The sequence below is a fragment of the Serinus canaria genome, chromosome 2 (genome assembly GCF_022539315.1).
Source record: "Serinus canaria isolate serCan28SL12 chromosome 2, serCan2020, whole genome shotgun sequence".
NCBI lineage: Eukaryota > Metazoa > Chordata > Aves > Passeriformes > Fringillidae > Serinus > Serinus canaria.
This window is the reverse complement of record NC_066315.1, coordinates 17434000-17451405: the sequence shown is the minus strand read 5'-3', so window position 1 is coordinate 17451405 and position 17406 is coordinate 17434000. Positions and strand designations below refer to the sequence as shown.

At 44.4% G+C, this 17406-nt stretch overlaps 1 protein-coding gene across 2 annotated transcripts in view; it reads right to left on the bottom strand.

Moving 5' to 3' along the window:
• ARHGAP21 (Rho GTPase activating protein 21) overlaps positions 1 to 3029 on the bottom strand; it is a 111642-nt gene extending 108613 nt beyond the window's left edge. The window contains exon 1 of one of the 2 annotated variants that reach the window (XM_030239133.2): positions 2610 to 3029. In XM_030239133.2, coding sequence (XP_030094993.1) covers positions 2610 to 2696 — 87 coding nt within the window. In that variant the 5' untranslated portion in view covers positions 2697 to 3029. The remainder of the gene's footprint in view (positions 1 to 2609) is intronic. The other variant, XM_030238987.2, reaches the window with a different exon arrangement.
• Between the last annotated feature and the right edge of the window lie 14377 nt (positions 3030 to 17406).

Below are 17406 nucleotides of genomic sequence, written 5' to 3'. Positions count from 1 at the left end.
CCAGGTACAGTGTCAAAGGGAAAACAAACAAACAAACAAAAAGTGAAAATAAAAATAGAAAACATAGCAAGGCGTGACCAAACAGAACTTAATATCAGAGTAGGCAGGTGTCCAAAACAAAACACAATTATCAACCAACATTCATGGCATCCAGAGGACTCAAATTGCATGTCCTCCATTCTCCTACCTGTGTACACAAAGACCCATAGAAGCACCACTTCTCAAACATTCCCTTTCTTAGTCTGACCACTGATCCTGAAGACAGAGCACACGTTTTTCAGTTCTTGCTCAAACCTTGATTACTACAGCTGTGCATTTCCAAAAACTTAAACTGATTTAAAGTCCTAATTTCTGTTACAATTCCCTTGACTGTGGTGAACAACAGCTATGCCTGAAGTCTTCCTCGTGACAGCCTGCTGTGTGTATATCTAGACCTAAGTATTAAATGTAGATTACTTCATTACTGCATTATAATGCAAACACCATATGGGATCCATTGTCCCAAAAACATAAATCATTTCCCAAAACTGCTAATACCTTGCACATCAGTATTAGAGTACTAGAAATCCCTACAACTGCAGCAATTTTTTTGAAACCTGAAGTCCCTTTTTATAGTAATTGTTTTTCATTAAAGGTGTTTTCTGATCTTTTAAACAGAAAAGCCATTTTTACTGTTCAATACAAACATGAGAGACTTCAATTAAAGGGATTTGTTCATATATAGCACATGAAGCACTGTACAGTAACTATTACATCAAACGAACAGAGCAGATGTCAAGCCACAAATTCTCACTCTGGGCATTTTACACCAATCTATGAAAGAAAAGTTGTAAGAAAACAAACTGCACTTTAAAACGTGGAGTAATATTACAAGAAGGCAATTGAGAACGCACTACAACCTTGAGCAGACATTCACCAGGGCTGTCTAAGTTCAAGTGAAGATTACATCAGGCCTGCTGTGATTAAGGCAATCACAGGTCCCAGCACATGTTTTCTACCAGTTACATTTTAAATCCAACATGTAAGTACCTGGCAAAATAACTGGCAGAGCAGTCCATTTTGCAATTCCACGCCTATTAGTAGTCCCCAATTAGACAGCTTTAACACGATGAGCTCCAATAGTGCCACGGGCCTTGTTAAGGCTTACCGCCACAGGGAGAGGTAGATCATGACAAGGGCCAGTGGCAAAGACCAGAAGTTTCAATGTTACAGAATTAAAAAGCAGATGTTAATTTTTACCCTTAGACATGCAGTTTTCTCCTTCTTCCCACACTACCTGAACAGTACTGAAGAACAGGTTCTCCAAACATGGCACTCTTTTTCAGCTGTATTTTATCACAAAGTCTTAACATCTTCTATGCTCTTACTTACGACTGATTTTATCCTCACCTAACCCACCTGGCTTTAAGAGACTGTGGGAACCTCTTAATTGAGGTGATAGCAGAAAGGAAAATCCTACAATACCAATATGTGACCCTTCCAAACCAAGGCAAAAGGGTGAATTCAAGATAGCAGTGAACTCAAACTCAGTGGCCCAAGGAAGAAAAAAAAAACCACAAAATAAAAAACCACAACCAAACCAAAAATCACACACGCTTTTAAATTAAAGTTCTGTATGCCTAAAAATCACTCAATTGTATTTCAACTTCAGCAAACAAAAGGGGGAATACCTACATAAAGGGAATATATATTTCACAGCCCTGTGTGGATTTAAATCAGCATTTCCTTCAGCACAACATACATACTCTAATTCTGAGATACAAAAATCAAGCTAGCCTTTTTAAGTAAAGTTTAAGACAAATCCGAAAACAAATCTACTGAAGCTGTTATTTTGTTGAATCTAGAGTTAACAGTTGTTTCAGAGACATTACTATTAATAGGGAGCACAGAAGGATCAGACACGGTTCTGTGTTAAAAACTTTGTCTTGCAAGTCAAAACACGCAATGGTGCCACCATAGGGCATGCTATTAAGTTTCTGAACTAAACACACAGAGGATCGTTCCAGCAACAAATGTAATGGATAGAAATATCCTTAATATAAGCGGCTGCGGACAGACAGGAAAGTGGAGAGCACTGGGTACAAGCAGACAGAGGCCAGACCCTTGTTTCTACTGAAAATCACCACGACAGAAATGTGACAGGCGCGAAGCGCCCAGCGAAGCGCTCCTCCAGGACGGGCAGGTTGGGCGTGGGAGCGACACGCCACGCTCTGCCCCCGGGGCCGAGGGGGCGAGAGGCCCAGGGGGCGGCCCCGGGGAAACCTCCGTCCCGAGGGCGAGGGCGGCGGCGGCTCCGCGGGGCGGGAAGCGGAGCCGCCGCCCGGCCCGAGAGGCAGCGAAGGCGCCGCCGCCTCCCGGCCCGGGAGAGGTGCCCCGAGTGCGCGGCGAGCGCTCGGCCGGGTGGCTGCCTCCCCTCCGCTGCTGGGGAACCGCACCACTCCCAGCGTCCAACTCCCAGCAACTCCGGGGCGGGCGGGCAGGAAGAGTGGGAGGGAGGGAGGGAGAGCGGGAGGGAGCGGCCATTAAGCCCGCTCCAGCCAAGCCGTTCCCCGCGGCGGGAGGCGGCCGCCCGGCCCGGCCCGCGCCCCGCCCGCCTCTGCCGTTCCTACCTGGCCGCCGGCACCGCTGCCGCCGCCCGGGGGGGGTTCGTTGTCTCCATCTCCGTCGGGTGGCCCCGCTGCCCACCGGGTCGCCATTATTTCATTCCTGGTTACAAAGGAGGTGCAAATCCTCTGGAGCCCACATCGGGGAAGGGAAGGGACGGGAGGAGGGAACCAACGCCAGAGCCACTCGCGTACACCAGGCGAGGCTCGGCCAGCCCAGCCCCGCCGCCGGGGGACGGGTCGGCCCCTTCACGCGGTTGCCATAGGGAAGAGCACCGGAACGACCCTGGGCTTCAGCTACGCTCCCCGGCTGCCGCCTTCATGGCTGGAGGAGGAGAGAGAGAGCAGATGTGTCAGTCCTCGGTGCGGGGACGCCGCCGCCTCCGCCGCCCGTCCCTTGTTAGGCTAATTGCACCCACTCCGTCATCTTCCTCTTCCTCCGGCTCCTCCTATCCAGAGCCCCAGCCGCGGGGAGGAGAGGGCAAGCGGGGAGAGGCGGGAGGCGTCCGATCCTTCCTACTTGACTACACGCCGCCGGAGGGAGCGAGGACGGAGCAGCAGCGCTGTCCGGGCAGCCCCGGCCGGCGGGGGCGGTAGGGCCGCTCCCCGCCTCGGCCCAGCCGAACTTTGATCAACTGGTGGACGAGGAGGACGGGACCGGGGGCCGAGGGGCCGCTCGCTCTATGGGCTGGGCGGAAGCCACCGCTAGCTCACGGTTCCCGCCCCGGCTGAATCCAGCGGCGTGCTGGGGCGGGGAGCGGCAGTAGAAAGCGCACAAGCCTCGATGAAGAAGTGGCAACAAAAGATCCTCCGACAGCAGCGAGGCCGTGCCGAGCTTTTGTCTCTTACGCGGGTCTGCCCCGTTCGCAGGCCGTTCCCTCCCCCCGTCTACGTAGCCGGAGCCGTTCGCGATCAGACCACTGCGCCCCACGCCCCGCCCGCGCCCCTCCCTCGGGCCTCCCCCCGCACAGACGTTGCTTCGCTTCGACAGCGGCAGCCGGCGGCCGCTGCGGCCCCGCTGGCGGCAATTAGGGCGTCTCGGCGCTGGGGCCATCGCGCCGTGCCAGCTGCGCCCGCCCCGGGCTCCTCCCAGGGCTCCCTGGGCTACCTGGGCACTGGCCCGGGTTCGGCGAGGGGGGAGCGGCGGGGCGCTCCAGCTAGCGCCCTCCCGAAGGCACAGGGTTCTTCGCGGCTGTGCCGCCTTGCCTGTGCCGCTCACCGCTATCGCTTCCCTGGGCCCTCGCACGGCCCCCCTTCTGCCCCGACCCCCTACAGCCCATCTCCGAGCAGGCCCCGGTGCAGTCCCAGCGCCGTAGCCGCGGGCGGCCCCCTCGCTCACAAGAACAGGGGTGACCGTTGCCCCGAACCCGCCGGGTCGGCAGCGTGACCCCGCGAAGGGCTGCGGCGCCGCCTCTCGGCCCTCCAGCCAGCCCCTCTTCCTCGGCGGCACGCGGCACTCCTGCCCCTGCCCCGCCGTTCTCGGCGCTGGCGGCTCCCGCTGCCTCTGCTGATGGGGGAGCATATCCCCTTCCCCTGCCTCCCGACTGGCGGTTTCTCTTCCCTCCAAAAATCCACCCACCTTCTCAGACGGCACCGAGAGGGCAGGAACGGGTTCCCGGCTGCCGTCCAGGGCACCCGCCCTGCGGCTGGGGAGCGCAGAGCCCCGCCGGCCCCCGCCCGCCAGCGCGGCCTGGGGCGGCGGCGTTTGTTAACGCTTCCCTGGGCGTTTTCGGGGGGTGATCACACAGCAGCGATCTCAGACTTTCCGCCCTAACGCAGGATTTGGTGCTTCTGCAGCCAGCTCCGCCTGCACCTGGCTTCGGGAGGACCGAGACCGCCACCGCCTCTCGGCTGGCTTTGGACGGTCTCGGCCGAAGCCGCGCCTGAGCCAGTGGCGGGGGGGCGAACTTGGTTTTGTTTTAGCCACGAAGGCGGTAAACGCAGACATTTTCTAGACTTTATCATCATCGGAGTATGTGATTTGAAATTTCTTTTCGGTTTTTAGGATGGTGTTTTCCAGCCTGGATGTTGGACAAGTGTGGCAGGAAACAAAAACAAAGCATTTGCAAGAATTGGTAAAGAATTGAGTGAAACGAAGGGTTGTGTCTAGTTTGTGTTCTGAAAACAATAGTAATGTTTTGGGTTGTGGTCCTTGTCCATGAGATCCCAATCTCTGAAAAGAGGTACCTGTCCTGGTTATCCATCAGCAACTTGCGTTGTCAGCAGTACTGGTATCCAGAGAACTGAAGAACAAGCTTATTTCCGGTAGCTGGAGGAAAAGTCTCAAGGCCCATATGCTAATTATTGTCAACCAAGGTCACATCTGCCGAGTTTAAAAGGGTGTTACAACTCACAGCCTGTCACACTGATTCAAATGCTTGCCTGCAATACTGCATGTTGTTGTGGATCTCATAAGGCATATATATATATAGTTTAAAATGTGTGGTAGTTTCTGAATTTGGGTTGCTCATAAATTTCTGGTGTTAAAGACTACTTTGTGGCTGAACCTGACCTGGACCGGAGATTACATACACATATTTTGAATAAGCATACTGCTCTGCATCTGGCAGTCTACAGGAAGGTTCTCCCAGCTCACCATCCTACAACATTAAAGGATTTATTTGCCATCCAGACCCAGAGAAAACTGTTATAATATTTGTTTGCACAATGGTTGTCAAGAAGTTGAAAAGACCAGAATTAAAATCACTTGAGATTTTTGAAGAGTGGAGAAGGGGAACAGTTGGGACACTTCTGTTGAGATTCTGTTATCAAACAGAGCCAGGAAGTGTAGTTATATGCTTGGCTGTGTATTGTTCTTTGCACTGGAGTCATGACAATCTGCAAAACACCATCAAGAATTCATGATGTATAGAAAATCAGTTCCTGTACTCATAATAATTTTTTTTTAATAGGAGACATAGTACTGCCTCCAAATCTAAATTAGCATCATAACTAATACCCATATAGAATGTTGTCAGATTTATAAAATGTCTTGGAGAGATTGAACTACAAGTGGACTCTGAGTATAGTGTCTAAAAAGTCTCCATATCATAGCTACATCAATACAGAGACAAATCTTCCAGTTTTATTTTTTTTTTTACAAAGCTTATTTTCTTTTACAAAGCTTTAGCTTTCAAACTTTAACAGGGAGATGAAAATATAACAGAGGAAAAATTGAACCTAGAATCACGTATTACTTCATTGCTAGGTTGAGGGAGTAGCTCATTATTGACTGAGACATATATATTTGTGTAATTACCAAAAGAAAATTCAGGCTGCACAAACCTTTGTTAAACTGTACTTAATTTTCTTCCTCATATTACAGTGTTCTATTTTTTTTTTTTTTAGCAGCAGATGTTTTTATTCAAAACACTGGACTGTTTTTAGGACTCTCCTGTATAAGACTATCTCACTGTAATCTTTTTGTTGTAAATATGGTGTCACAGGTTGTCAAGCTTGAAGAAGGACACAAACTTTCAGAAATGTGCTCAGTATCTTGGATTCATAATACACAAGCAAACCTTTAAGTACCATAATCATCCTTAAAAGTAATTTAATAAAAGAGGTTGCAAAAGCAGAAATACGGTAACTGAAAGCTATAATTTCACTTTCTCACCTTCCAGTCTGAAGGTGTTGACACATACTCACTTAGCAGGCAGCTGCAGCAGCTTAAAGTGTTAGCACTGTCCTACTGTTTATTATCACTCCTTGCTAAAGAGTATCATCCCCACAGGAGAGCTGCTGCAGACATCTTTGAGCACATCTCAGACGCTTCAGTGCAAAGTCTAGCAGCTAATTTAAATTGCCCAGGAAGGCAGAGTTAAGCCTGTCCTGCAGTCTGGGGGCTAAAGTGTACTCAGTCATTCTATTCTGCCCATTCTGCTGGGTCAGTGGTGGCACAGTTATTGGGCTCTGTCTTCTTAAACTATCATTTGCTGAGTGAACGTGTTGATGTGTTGAGAATATAGATATTCTAGAGGCTAATTTGCGGACATCAAAATTCACTTGGCCAGGTAGACTGGAGGACTGAATTTCATTACACTAAATATGGTTTTGGTAGCTGCCTCCTTTCCAGATGGTGTACAGCACCAGCCTCTGGCTGGGCACAGGGGCATGCCTTTCTCTCACATGTATGAGTGCGTAGACCTGTAACCTGCACTCAGGTGAAGCAATTCATTTGCCAAGCAGTTCTCTTGTCCTTGCCTTCTTGAAGGCTTTTTCATTTCTCACCATCTTCAGCCCACCATGATACGTCAGACCTGAGGTGCCACAGGCACTGAGGAGACCCAGCCAATGCCCAGCCTTTGGGTTAGACAACAACAAGAGTGGAGAGAAAAAGAACTTAAAGTGAGAGCAGGTTTTTTACAGGACTCTTAGATTAGATTAGATTAGTGTGGAGTACCTGAGTAAAATAGATTAGATAGGTAGCTGTAGGAGATAGCATCTTGGGTATTTTGTGCTGGGATAAGGACTTTTCTCCTAAGGAGAGAAGTTAAATAGGAAAAGGTCCTAGTTTAAGAGGGCCTGAGTTTAGGGATGAAAGGAGGAGTAAGTGTACACCTCAGGCAAGTAGGTGTTTGTACTGATGTTTGCCCTCAGAAATTGTCACTTGTAGGAGCTGCTGAGGTAATGATCATTCTGACTAGAGTTTCTGCTATAGTTGGCAGTGGCTTTAATCTCATGATCAGGGCCTGCTTTGAGAGGTTCAGGCTGAACCTGGACATCTCTGTTACGCTGTTTTGGGCATAAGAAATACCTTTGCAGGAAGTGTTTGCAAGCACCACAGTGTGCCTGGCTACAGGCTTTTCATCACTGGCATCAGCCTAACAGCGTCCCTGCTCCCCAAAGATGCTGACAGGTGCTCAAGAACAATTCAGTAGATTCTTCCCAGCATGGGGATTTGAGGATTGGATTACACACACATTTTTCATTCACTGGCATTTCCAAGATACTGCAGATAATCATCAGTCCCTCCTAGATATGTAAAAGCTGTGAAATCATTACTATAGCTACACTGTAATGTGACCATTGTCTGCAACTGCATTTGCTTTACAGATTTCTGCATTGAAATTCCTGTGATTCAGTCATGATACAGGCATCTGTTTCCTGTCCAGCACTAGTACAGTAGTCACCTTAGACATCAGTAGCAATGGCTTTTTTCTAGGTAACCATACCACAATATTCCCCTTTCGCTCTATAGATGTTCCTATCACCAATACTCAGGCAACAGAAATAAATGTCATTGCTGCCATGCTTACATCTTGGCTCCCCTTTTACACTGAACCTTTACAAATGTGTTTCCTTTTTTTTATTTCAGTCTTCTCTTCACAGGAGATCACACCTTCCTTACTTGGTCCTGGATACTGATGCTTTTAAAGTGCTCAGAGAGCCAGAGAGAACTGCAGCAAGGCCTGCCACTGGGTCCATAGTAAGAGAGGGTTTTGACATTCTGAAGCTTCAATCAGCCATCTCCATCAGTCACAGGGTGTTAGGCAATACCTCCTAGAAGTAACACCATTTTAAATGCATACAGAATTCTGCAAGGATACTCTCAGGGAAAATCACTGCCTGGGAGCCAACAGAGAGTGACATTGCAGCTTGGATAGAAGTCTGGATATCTAGTTCTCATCCTGCTGCACTGCAAGGAGAAAGGAGCCATTTGGCTTCTGGCATTTGTCCCCTTCAAGGAACCTGTGCTATGAAAACCAATGTCTCAGATGATGTGTCTTCTGCTCCTCAATGCAGTCTTCTCAGACAACAAAGCTGCAGTGTATAGGGAGATCTGTGTCAAGATGCTGCTCCTGATGTGGAGCGAGTAACAATGTCTGAAGCACAAAGAGAAGCCAGGGGTGGACAGGAAGATGGCTGTTCCTCCTTGCCAGCATCCCTAATCCATTGCCAGTCTTCCTGAGCTGGACCCAGAGGTGTTTGTGTGAGGCTACCAATGTTCCTCAAGGCAGGCTGGCACAGCTTTTACAACAGTAAGCCTCAGTTGTTCACACAATCATCCCTGCTATTCTGAGTCTGGAGCTGGATACATTTTGGTGGGTTTGCAGCATTAGTATTTCAGCTCAGACCACAAACTTGGTACTCTGTAAAAAAAATACAAGTTGTTCAAGCCTGCAGGAATTTACTGTCATCCAGCCAGGGACAAAAACAATTTTGAGTATAATTCAGTGAGCCCAGGAGAATGGGTTGCAGTATAAAATTTGAGCAGTGAGATTATGGTTAGGAGGAGCCCAGCAGAACTCACTTAAGACTTTTAACTTGGGTTCCTAGGAATGAAAATCTACTGACACACTCTGAAACCGTGAGCAGAGTAAAACATGTTTTTCATGCTTTGCTGTTGGAAACTGTCACTGTGGAATAATAACAGTGACAGTGTCTCTAAAGATGCTGTGCCTGTTTTCGGAGGATTTCCTAATTTTTAAAGGTCGAGGGGAAAAAAAAATCACTCCAGTGTTTTCTGCATTCACTTAAACTATCTACATTCTTTCATTTGTTTTAAATTAGAGGAGCCAGAATCTAACAGATAAAGTCATCGGCCTCAGTTCTGCTGAGGGTTTATTCACATTAGGTCAAACAATGTTAACTTGTTTTAGAAAGCCAGCAGGGACTATTACATGTGCAGCATTTTCCCTCAGAAACCCTCCCCTCCCACACACACACAATTTAAAGGAGTTCAACACAATAAATATCCAATCTAAAACCAGCAAAGGCTTAAGTGCCTAAATGACAGAGAAAAGTGAAATGATTTTTTGAGTCACCTTAGCTCCCCCACTGAAATAACAGCTCTGTGTTTGGTTCTGTGCTTCTGACTGGAAGGTAGTAAATCAGCCCTATTTTGTAAAATGTTTCATTTAACTACTGAACTAACAATTTAGGTGGAAGTAGCTGGTGAGGAATTGACAACTGTGTTGTCTCTCTCTCCTTGCTTTATCACATAATCAGCAGCTTGATCCACTGATTAGCGAAGCCTAGTTTTAGTAGCACAGAGGTGCTAGCAGCCATCTCCAAGGTTCAGGCTAGCCATCTTTTATTTTTTCTGACTGTCCACTGCTTCCCTTTAGACAGACAAAGTGTGGTAGCTTTCTCCTGAGCTCTGCCATATAACAGATCTGCCTCTAAAACTGGGCTGGATCAAGACTGCTTTCAGGCATTAAGGAAAAGCTCAGGAGTAAAAATTAGATGTAGCACATGAATTTGTGGATTTCATTCAAACTCTCCCTCCTTCCAAAAATGATGTGCCCCACCCCAAGGCAATGTGTCAGTTGCTGCTCCCACATTTTACCTACTCTGTCCAAAGAGTTTATACTTCAGTTTGAGCTCATCAGAACCTCACTGCGAGATACCCTGTAGAAACCAGGTACTTAGCTTTTACTGGCTTCTAAACCTGACTTCATGTGCTGCTCCTTATGCCAACCCACCGCTGCTCAGCTCTCTTTTCACTGAAGAGACACAAGAGATGTTCTCTAGGACAGCAGGAGTCATCCAAAGGCCAGAAGGTGTCTAAACCTGTAAGCTGATTACTATTTATGGGGACTAGGCTTTGAAAGTGATATTACATTGGGGTGGGGTTTTTTTTGGTTGCTTGGTTGTGGGGTTGTTGATTGGTTTATTTCCTCGCCACTTTCCCACCACCCCTCTTCCTGTTGAAGCTTTTAAAAAGTGAGATGGAAAATGGGGAGACAGCATCCAGAGAAGCATGATCTCCACAAGAAAAGAAAAACAAAAAACAAACAAACCAAAAAACCAAGCCAAATGTGTGAGGCAGGCTGGATTGTATTTATGTCTGTAGGTTACAAATTTCCCAGAAGAGACTGGATTAGGAATATCTTTGGTAAACTTTTAAACAGAACTAAACTTTTACTATAGCTTTCTGAAAAAAATATTATGAATTCCTGCGCAAGCTGCATTCTGCTTCCAGAGAAAGGACAATATTTGAATGCTGCTTTCAAGGAGAAGAAAGTACATGATTCATTCTCTTTCAGTGCTTTACAAACCCTTTGAAGAAATGCTGCAGAAGATGCTGGCTGCTTGGCGTTAGAGATATTATCTAATGACTGGTTCTGATCTAGCTTTAGGGACCAACACAGGGACAACTGTGGGAATTAGGGACACCCAGGATTGGGTTCAAGTTCCAAGTGGCTCATCTGCCTTTATGGAAAAAAAACAATGTTAGAATCCAGCCATGTATATTATTGCAACTAATGAATAGAAATGCTCATTATTTTTTCTGAATAGGCTGTTTTGATTGCCTAAGCAAACTGTGGTATGGAAAGAAGAAACATGCTTTTGAACTGACTGAAGAAAGCATTACATGTAACACGTTTCCAGTGTGACTAAATTATTCATCAGCACCTTCCACCAGTTTGTCCCTGTTCGACAATGGACTTACAACTTCAAATCTGGTCAAAAATCCATCCAGAAATCTGACCAGCAATAACATAATGCTGGGAGAAGTTGAAATTAAATTAATGAGCTAAGGAACAAAGCCACGTTTACAGAATATTTTAAGCCCAGTCTTCTGCTGAGACACCCTCAGATGTTCATTTCAGAACTGCTTTCCCAGAAAAAAGCAGCAGCCAAATATTTTAACTCATTAGATATACTTGAACTCTTCGCTGCAGTGTTGTGCTGTTTCATATGCGCCAGACTCCAAATGGCTCCTTGTGGATGCAAAGTATGTCCACACAAAGGTCATTTTCAGGATTAGACCAAAGAGTTGCAATGGAGGCAAGGGAAAGCAGTCCAAGTTAGTTTAATTCTCAAGGCAGTCCTTAGGGCCAAAGCAAAATGCAAAACAAACTATGAGCACAGTAATGCAAAGCATTTTTCCCTGATGTCTAGGGTCACGGATTAATATTTTTGATATATTAAGAGTGTTCTTTCCTTTTAATTAGGTGGGGATGGACTATTAGGTTTCAGGTCTACTTGACTACCTGAGGTGAGGGCCACAAGTATTTTACAATATTTATAAAGGTAATTAGCCTGAGTAACTGGACATGATTAATATACAAAATACATTCAAAGGGAAAACCCTCCCTCTTGGTATACAGATTTCTGCTTGCTCTTCTCATCCCCTGTGAGACCAGCTGCAGGAGCAACAGGTCCTATTCCATTTGCAATGTGTCAGGCTGTTCTTCTGGAGATGTGGTTTAAGTTTTAGAGAAATCTTGATGAAAGCCAGAGAAAAAGCGAAGATTTGCAGCAGTCATCATTTGTCAAACTTCTCTATGCACTAAGACTTGTTTTGTGTGCTGCTCATAGCTTCTATGTTTATTTAATCTGCTTTTCCTTATTTATTGTTTTATTTTATAAAACAATAGTTATTAAAACACTGGCAGCTCAATATTTTTCTTAAATCTTAGTTATATTGCCTTTTGAACTGTGTGATACTTTCAAAGCACAAAAGAGTTAAAGAAAAATAAATAGATTACTGCAACTTTCTGCATTTCAAAAATAGAGGTAAATAACATCTGTGCAGAGCTCAAGTCCCTTCCAATAATTAGCTGCTTTAGCGAAGGGGGTAAACCACTTGGAAACACTGCAGCAGTCATCTTTTGGCTTTTCCTCCTGCAAGATGTGTCTTCTGACTCCAGCTCAGAGGATTATGCTCTTCTTGCTCATGACAATGCTGTTCTTACAAGAACAAAGATGAGAGCTGAGAGCAGAGAGTGAGGCATATTGCTTGGATCACTGGGAAAGGATGGTCCATGTTAGTGCTGCCTGAAGATGGCTGCCTCAAACAGCTCCCTGATTTAGTTGCATCTGAAGATAAATGGTTATTTCACAGACTGCTGGACTAATGAAATGGTGCCCCACCCCCTTCCTTTTCATGCTGCTCTGCATTGAGAAAGGGTATAGGAAACTGACCCAGCTGGAGGGGATGCCAGCTATAGGGAGAGTGGTACTTCTGAGTGATGGGACTGTGCTGGTCAATGACCCTGCTCCTGCAGAAGCCCCCTATTCCTGTCAAATGGGTCACTTGGTGCAGAGCAGACTGGCAGGGTGCTTTAAACCATGGCAGGATTCACCTGCCACTCTTCAACAGACAGGGTCCATCCACTAAGTAGTCAGATATTTTGGTTCTGCTCTGATAAATGCCAGAACCTTGTAATCTGGGGTTTAGTCTGTTGTAGTCTTTGCTCATTCTGCATTGGCTTCCTGCAAGCCTTTCCAGTTTCTGCTCATGCAGTTCCCATTGATTATACATAAGATGCCTGCAGAATCTAAATGTTCCTTAGTGTATTGGCTGGAAAAGCTTTAATTAAATGGATCTCATACTCTCTTCTTCTTTTTAATGAAATGATTTCTTTTGGTTCCAATTCAGAGCAGGAGCACTGCTGAAATATTGAAAACATTAATGGATTATCAAAGTATATGCTGGGTACTCTCCCTCAAAAATATGAATGTCTTATTCACCTTCAGTTTAGCTCAATGTGAAGACAGGAATGAGGGGCTCTTGTTACAGATACAGGTGTTCCTGTACAGCCACTATTGTTTATTACAGGAGAAAGCAAATCCTTACAAATTTGGCTGCAATAGAACTCCTTCTCTGGGCAAACAGGGAGCTTAATAACACGACCCTTTAATATCCTGAGGCAAGGGAAATTTTCTGCTTGCCTTGTGCTCTCCAAATGCACTAGGCACTGTGGATGGTATTCATGACACCTGATTTTACCCATCTATAAATTATTCATTTAATCTGAGCTAGTCAGCTATGCTCCCTCAATAGTCAATGAAAGACAAAGAAGCTGGCCAGGCACGTTCGTACCACACATAAGATGGCTTGCCTCAACCTCTCAGGGCTCTTATTTCTCTCCAGTGACTTCTGGGAAAGCCCAGACTACTGCAACTGCAATGACATATTAGCCCACTTTCTTTTTGTCCACCCTCATATTGGGAGAATTACAGAAAAAGTAACAATTTATTCTTGTGTATAAAAGACATCCCTTTGATGGCTAGCCAGGGACAGCTGTGCAATTCTGCTCTGTATAACTGTATACACAAAAGTATTAATTATTTCTATATTAAGAAATAAATATGACATGAGGTAACAGCAAGGCTTTCATCCAAGTGTGTAGGGGGATTTTTCTCTTGGTAACATAACATTGCTGTTAACCAAGTATATTAACTGAGATATTTCAATTATGTTAATTAGTTATTTTCTAATTCTTTAGCTTTATAGATTGTCATGCCATTTTGTGGGGCGAGAGCAAGTGTGCCTGTGCTGCAGGATCTGTATTACTAGAAGTTTGTCTTTAGTAAGGAAGAATTTTTTACTTTGAGCAAGGTACCAGACCCTGTATTTTGAAATCTTCTGTGAAAGAAAATATTGATTTTCAGTTTAGTTTCATTCATCATGTTAAAAAATTTAGCAGTCTGGCTGTCACAAACTATATCAAGAATGGTTATGACCTTGGAAACAATATACCTAGTACATGCAATTTTTATTAATGTAGAGACTTGGTCCATTTAATTATAATAGGAAATTGAGCAATGTGTCCCCTATCACAGGAAATTATTAGATCTCTTTCACTGACTTGTGTGCAAGTCCAGAGAAAAATAAAATATTGAAACAGGATATAAGGGACTTCTCTTGAGGTGAAGAAACATTATAAACTATATGCCAAATGCATTAAAACTAAATTCAAAGTACACATTCTCATGAGGGCCAGGGGGTTTTTTATTCATTGTATAGTTGTATGTCAGCATCACAGAAAGACCTTCTGTACAGATGTTCTTTAAACTACTCTGTAGGAAGGAGTGATTAAGTGCTTATCTCATTCACCTGGACAAGACAGTGATTGGAGACGTGTCCTTTCCATGGAACTGGTGTTGAGAACGAAGGCCACCCTAGAGCAGGAGGCTTTTCAGTCGTGTGTGACTTGAACCGACACTGCTGCAGTTATTCTTCTGATGCTGCCAGCAAACAGCATGAAACAATAACTTTGTTATCCACGCACTGCCACATTGATCACAGCCTGGATGTTAATTTAGAAAGCAAATACAACTCAGGGCTTTAACTGTATGTCTGTCTTAAGGCTCACCTTATGGGAAGGCATGTCAAAGGTGCTGTTGGCTACAATTATGAATTAGAAAAGAAGTTTTGGAGAGGAGATCAAAAATAAACTTAGTTTTGTGAGTGTTAGCACTGTAGAATCTATGACTCAGGCATCCATTGAACACATGCAAAAAGCATTTGGCAGCAAGATGGTCCTTCAGGAGAAACCATAGCATTTCTGAAGGTGCCAGAAGACAGAAGTAGCTGCGTATGGCCCCCGCAGATCTCCTGGTAGCAGTTCCTGCAAAGTGTTCCAAAGCCTGTGCATCTCCCACTGTATATTCTCATTTATCAACTTGCCTTTGGAGTCAAGAAACAGCCTCCCACGAGTTCCTGAGTACCCAAATTACAGTTACCCACTCTCTTGTTATAAAACCCTCTCGTTCTCCTGTGACAGCTGTTGGAGTGGAGCAGTGCCGGGAGCGGGTCCTGCAGCCCACCAGCTCCTGGAGAGTGTAGGAAGGCAGCATCACACTGGAAGAAGATCTGCACAGGATATTGATCATTATTTCAACATAGACATATTTGAAATAATGAATATGGTATGGAATATACTGTGTGTTTTCCTTCTTTGTTGTAAGAAACCCTTTTTTCATCTAGGAGGCTTATATCAAAATGTATCTCTGTCACAGGGCCTGTAAGTCCCAGTTTGTGGGGTTTTTTAAGACCCTTCATCTTGATTAGCAAGATTTCGAGTATTATAACTATATCAACAAAGTCAAACTAACTCAGAAGCAATCTCACACACTACTGTCTTAGCCCGGGAGCAGATCAGGCCTCATTACTCCTCCTTTCATGGAGCTATAGTTTATGAGCACTATTATAAAGACCTTTGGGATATTAGTCACATGTTAGATCTCATCCCCTGTTTTCCTTGTGAATTTCAGAGTTTTTAATAATTTCCTTTTATGTGAAGAAATTCCTTCCAGTGCAGGAGCCAATTTCTAGTCACCTCAATGGTCATACACACAACCCATAATTGCAGAATTTGTATTCAGTGAGCTACAGTCACAATGTTTATTTTACCCACTACATAACTGGATGGAACTACACAGCTCCATACTTATTTCAGGTTAAAAGCATGCAAGTGTTCAGCGCTGAACCAGAATATCTTTTCCTGGTTTACCTCCAAAGTAGTTCTGTTATGAAGATCTATTCCTAAACTAGCACATAGATGTCATTTAGAGACAGGTTGTAATGGGAAACATTGGCTTTTTGGCTAGATCAGTGCGTTTAAATGGATCAGTGATGCGATGCAGCTGTAGGGTGGAGGCTCTTTAAAAGCTGCACTTCTCGGTGCCAAATATCATGAAATACAGATGACTTCCAGCTAACTTACTGTTGATCTTTATACAAGGGGAAACTTTGCAACAGGAGTATTTGATACTGAGAAGCTGTGCTGTGGAAAATCAAAAAAGATACACAGTGATTATAAAGATAAGACAGATACAGGGAGGAAGCAAAAATTGACAAAATTGGTAAAATAAATTTGAAATGAGCTGGAGATAATCAAAGCTAAGTAAAATAGAAATTATAAAACTCAGGAAAAAAAAAAAAGAGATTAAAATAATGGAAAATATAACATAGAGTGAGTAACAAGGAAATGATCAGTAAAAGACTGGATGCAAACATAATAATCCTTACAGGAGAAATAAATTCTTCTGGAACAAATTGTAAAGTTATACAAATTCAGAGCTAAGAAGGTTAGCCTGATTCTGAACTGATCATTTATAAACACAGATGATTTTTTCCCACTATGTTGTAATCACAGCTCTTGATTTGGATTGCGTTTTATTACCTAAACTTACAATTTCAGATAGGTAACAAAGGGAGACTCATCAAATAGTTCAGATGAGTCTTCATGCTTCCCAAGGAATTCCCTTTCCTCCTCCATAGATCTACCACAGCCCTTGTCAGTATTTTTAACTTGTTTCTGACTCTAAGATGGGAAACTGTCAGGTATCTCATGCTACTCCAACAATAGCATTTAAAAAAAGTCTTTTGCCAACTGAGAAATAAAGTAGCCCACATGAAAAAGAAACAACACACAGAGAAAGCTCTGAGCTATTGTCCTCTTCAGCAAACCATAGAAAATGAAGACAGTTCTGGAGGTAACAGAACTCAAGTGGTTTTTTTTGTTTTGGTTTGGTTTTTTTTTAAATCAGATTCTTAAACTTGAAATTATGTGTTTAATTTCAGAAGAAATCCTCAAAATGTGACCCAGTTTGTGTTCAGGTTTCCTCAGCACTTTAACCCCCCCAAAAATGCATTGCAGTAGAGTTCAGTGAGTTGGAAGAAGAGCTGAGTGTGGACCAAGAGCAGTGCTGTGTGCAGGGAGAGCAGTGCTGTGTGGACTGATGCTGCTGACAGGATAACCCCATGCGTTACATAACAGAAGGCAAGAAAATGTAAATACACAAGGAGGTCACTTGTATCTTCTCTGAACTTGCCTCATCACCTTTGTTGCTTTTCCAAGCATCTGCACAAGTGTATTATAGCTGATTTTTTTCAAGAAGTCAGTGTGGTTGGACCTTGGGGGTTTGCTAAAGACACAACCATAAATGAACCCTTTTTTTGGCCTGCTGTTTTTGAGAACTGGAATCCTGAATTGTTTATGAGGAACAATATCCTTTTGGGGCCAAGGCCTTACTGCACATGGAGTTGGAGCATCTCTCACATGCAGCAAAAAGTGACCCATGGCAGCAGAAGCTGTTTCTAGCTGGTAGCTCTGAAGAA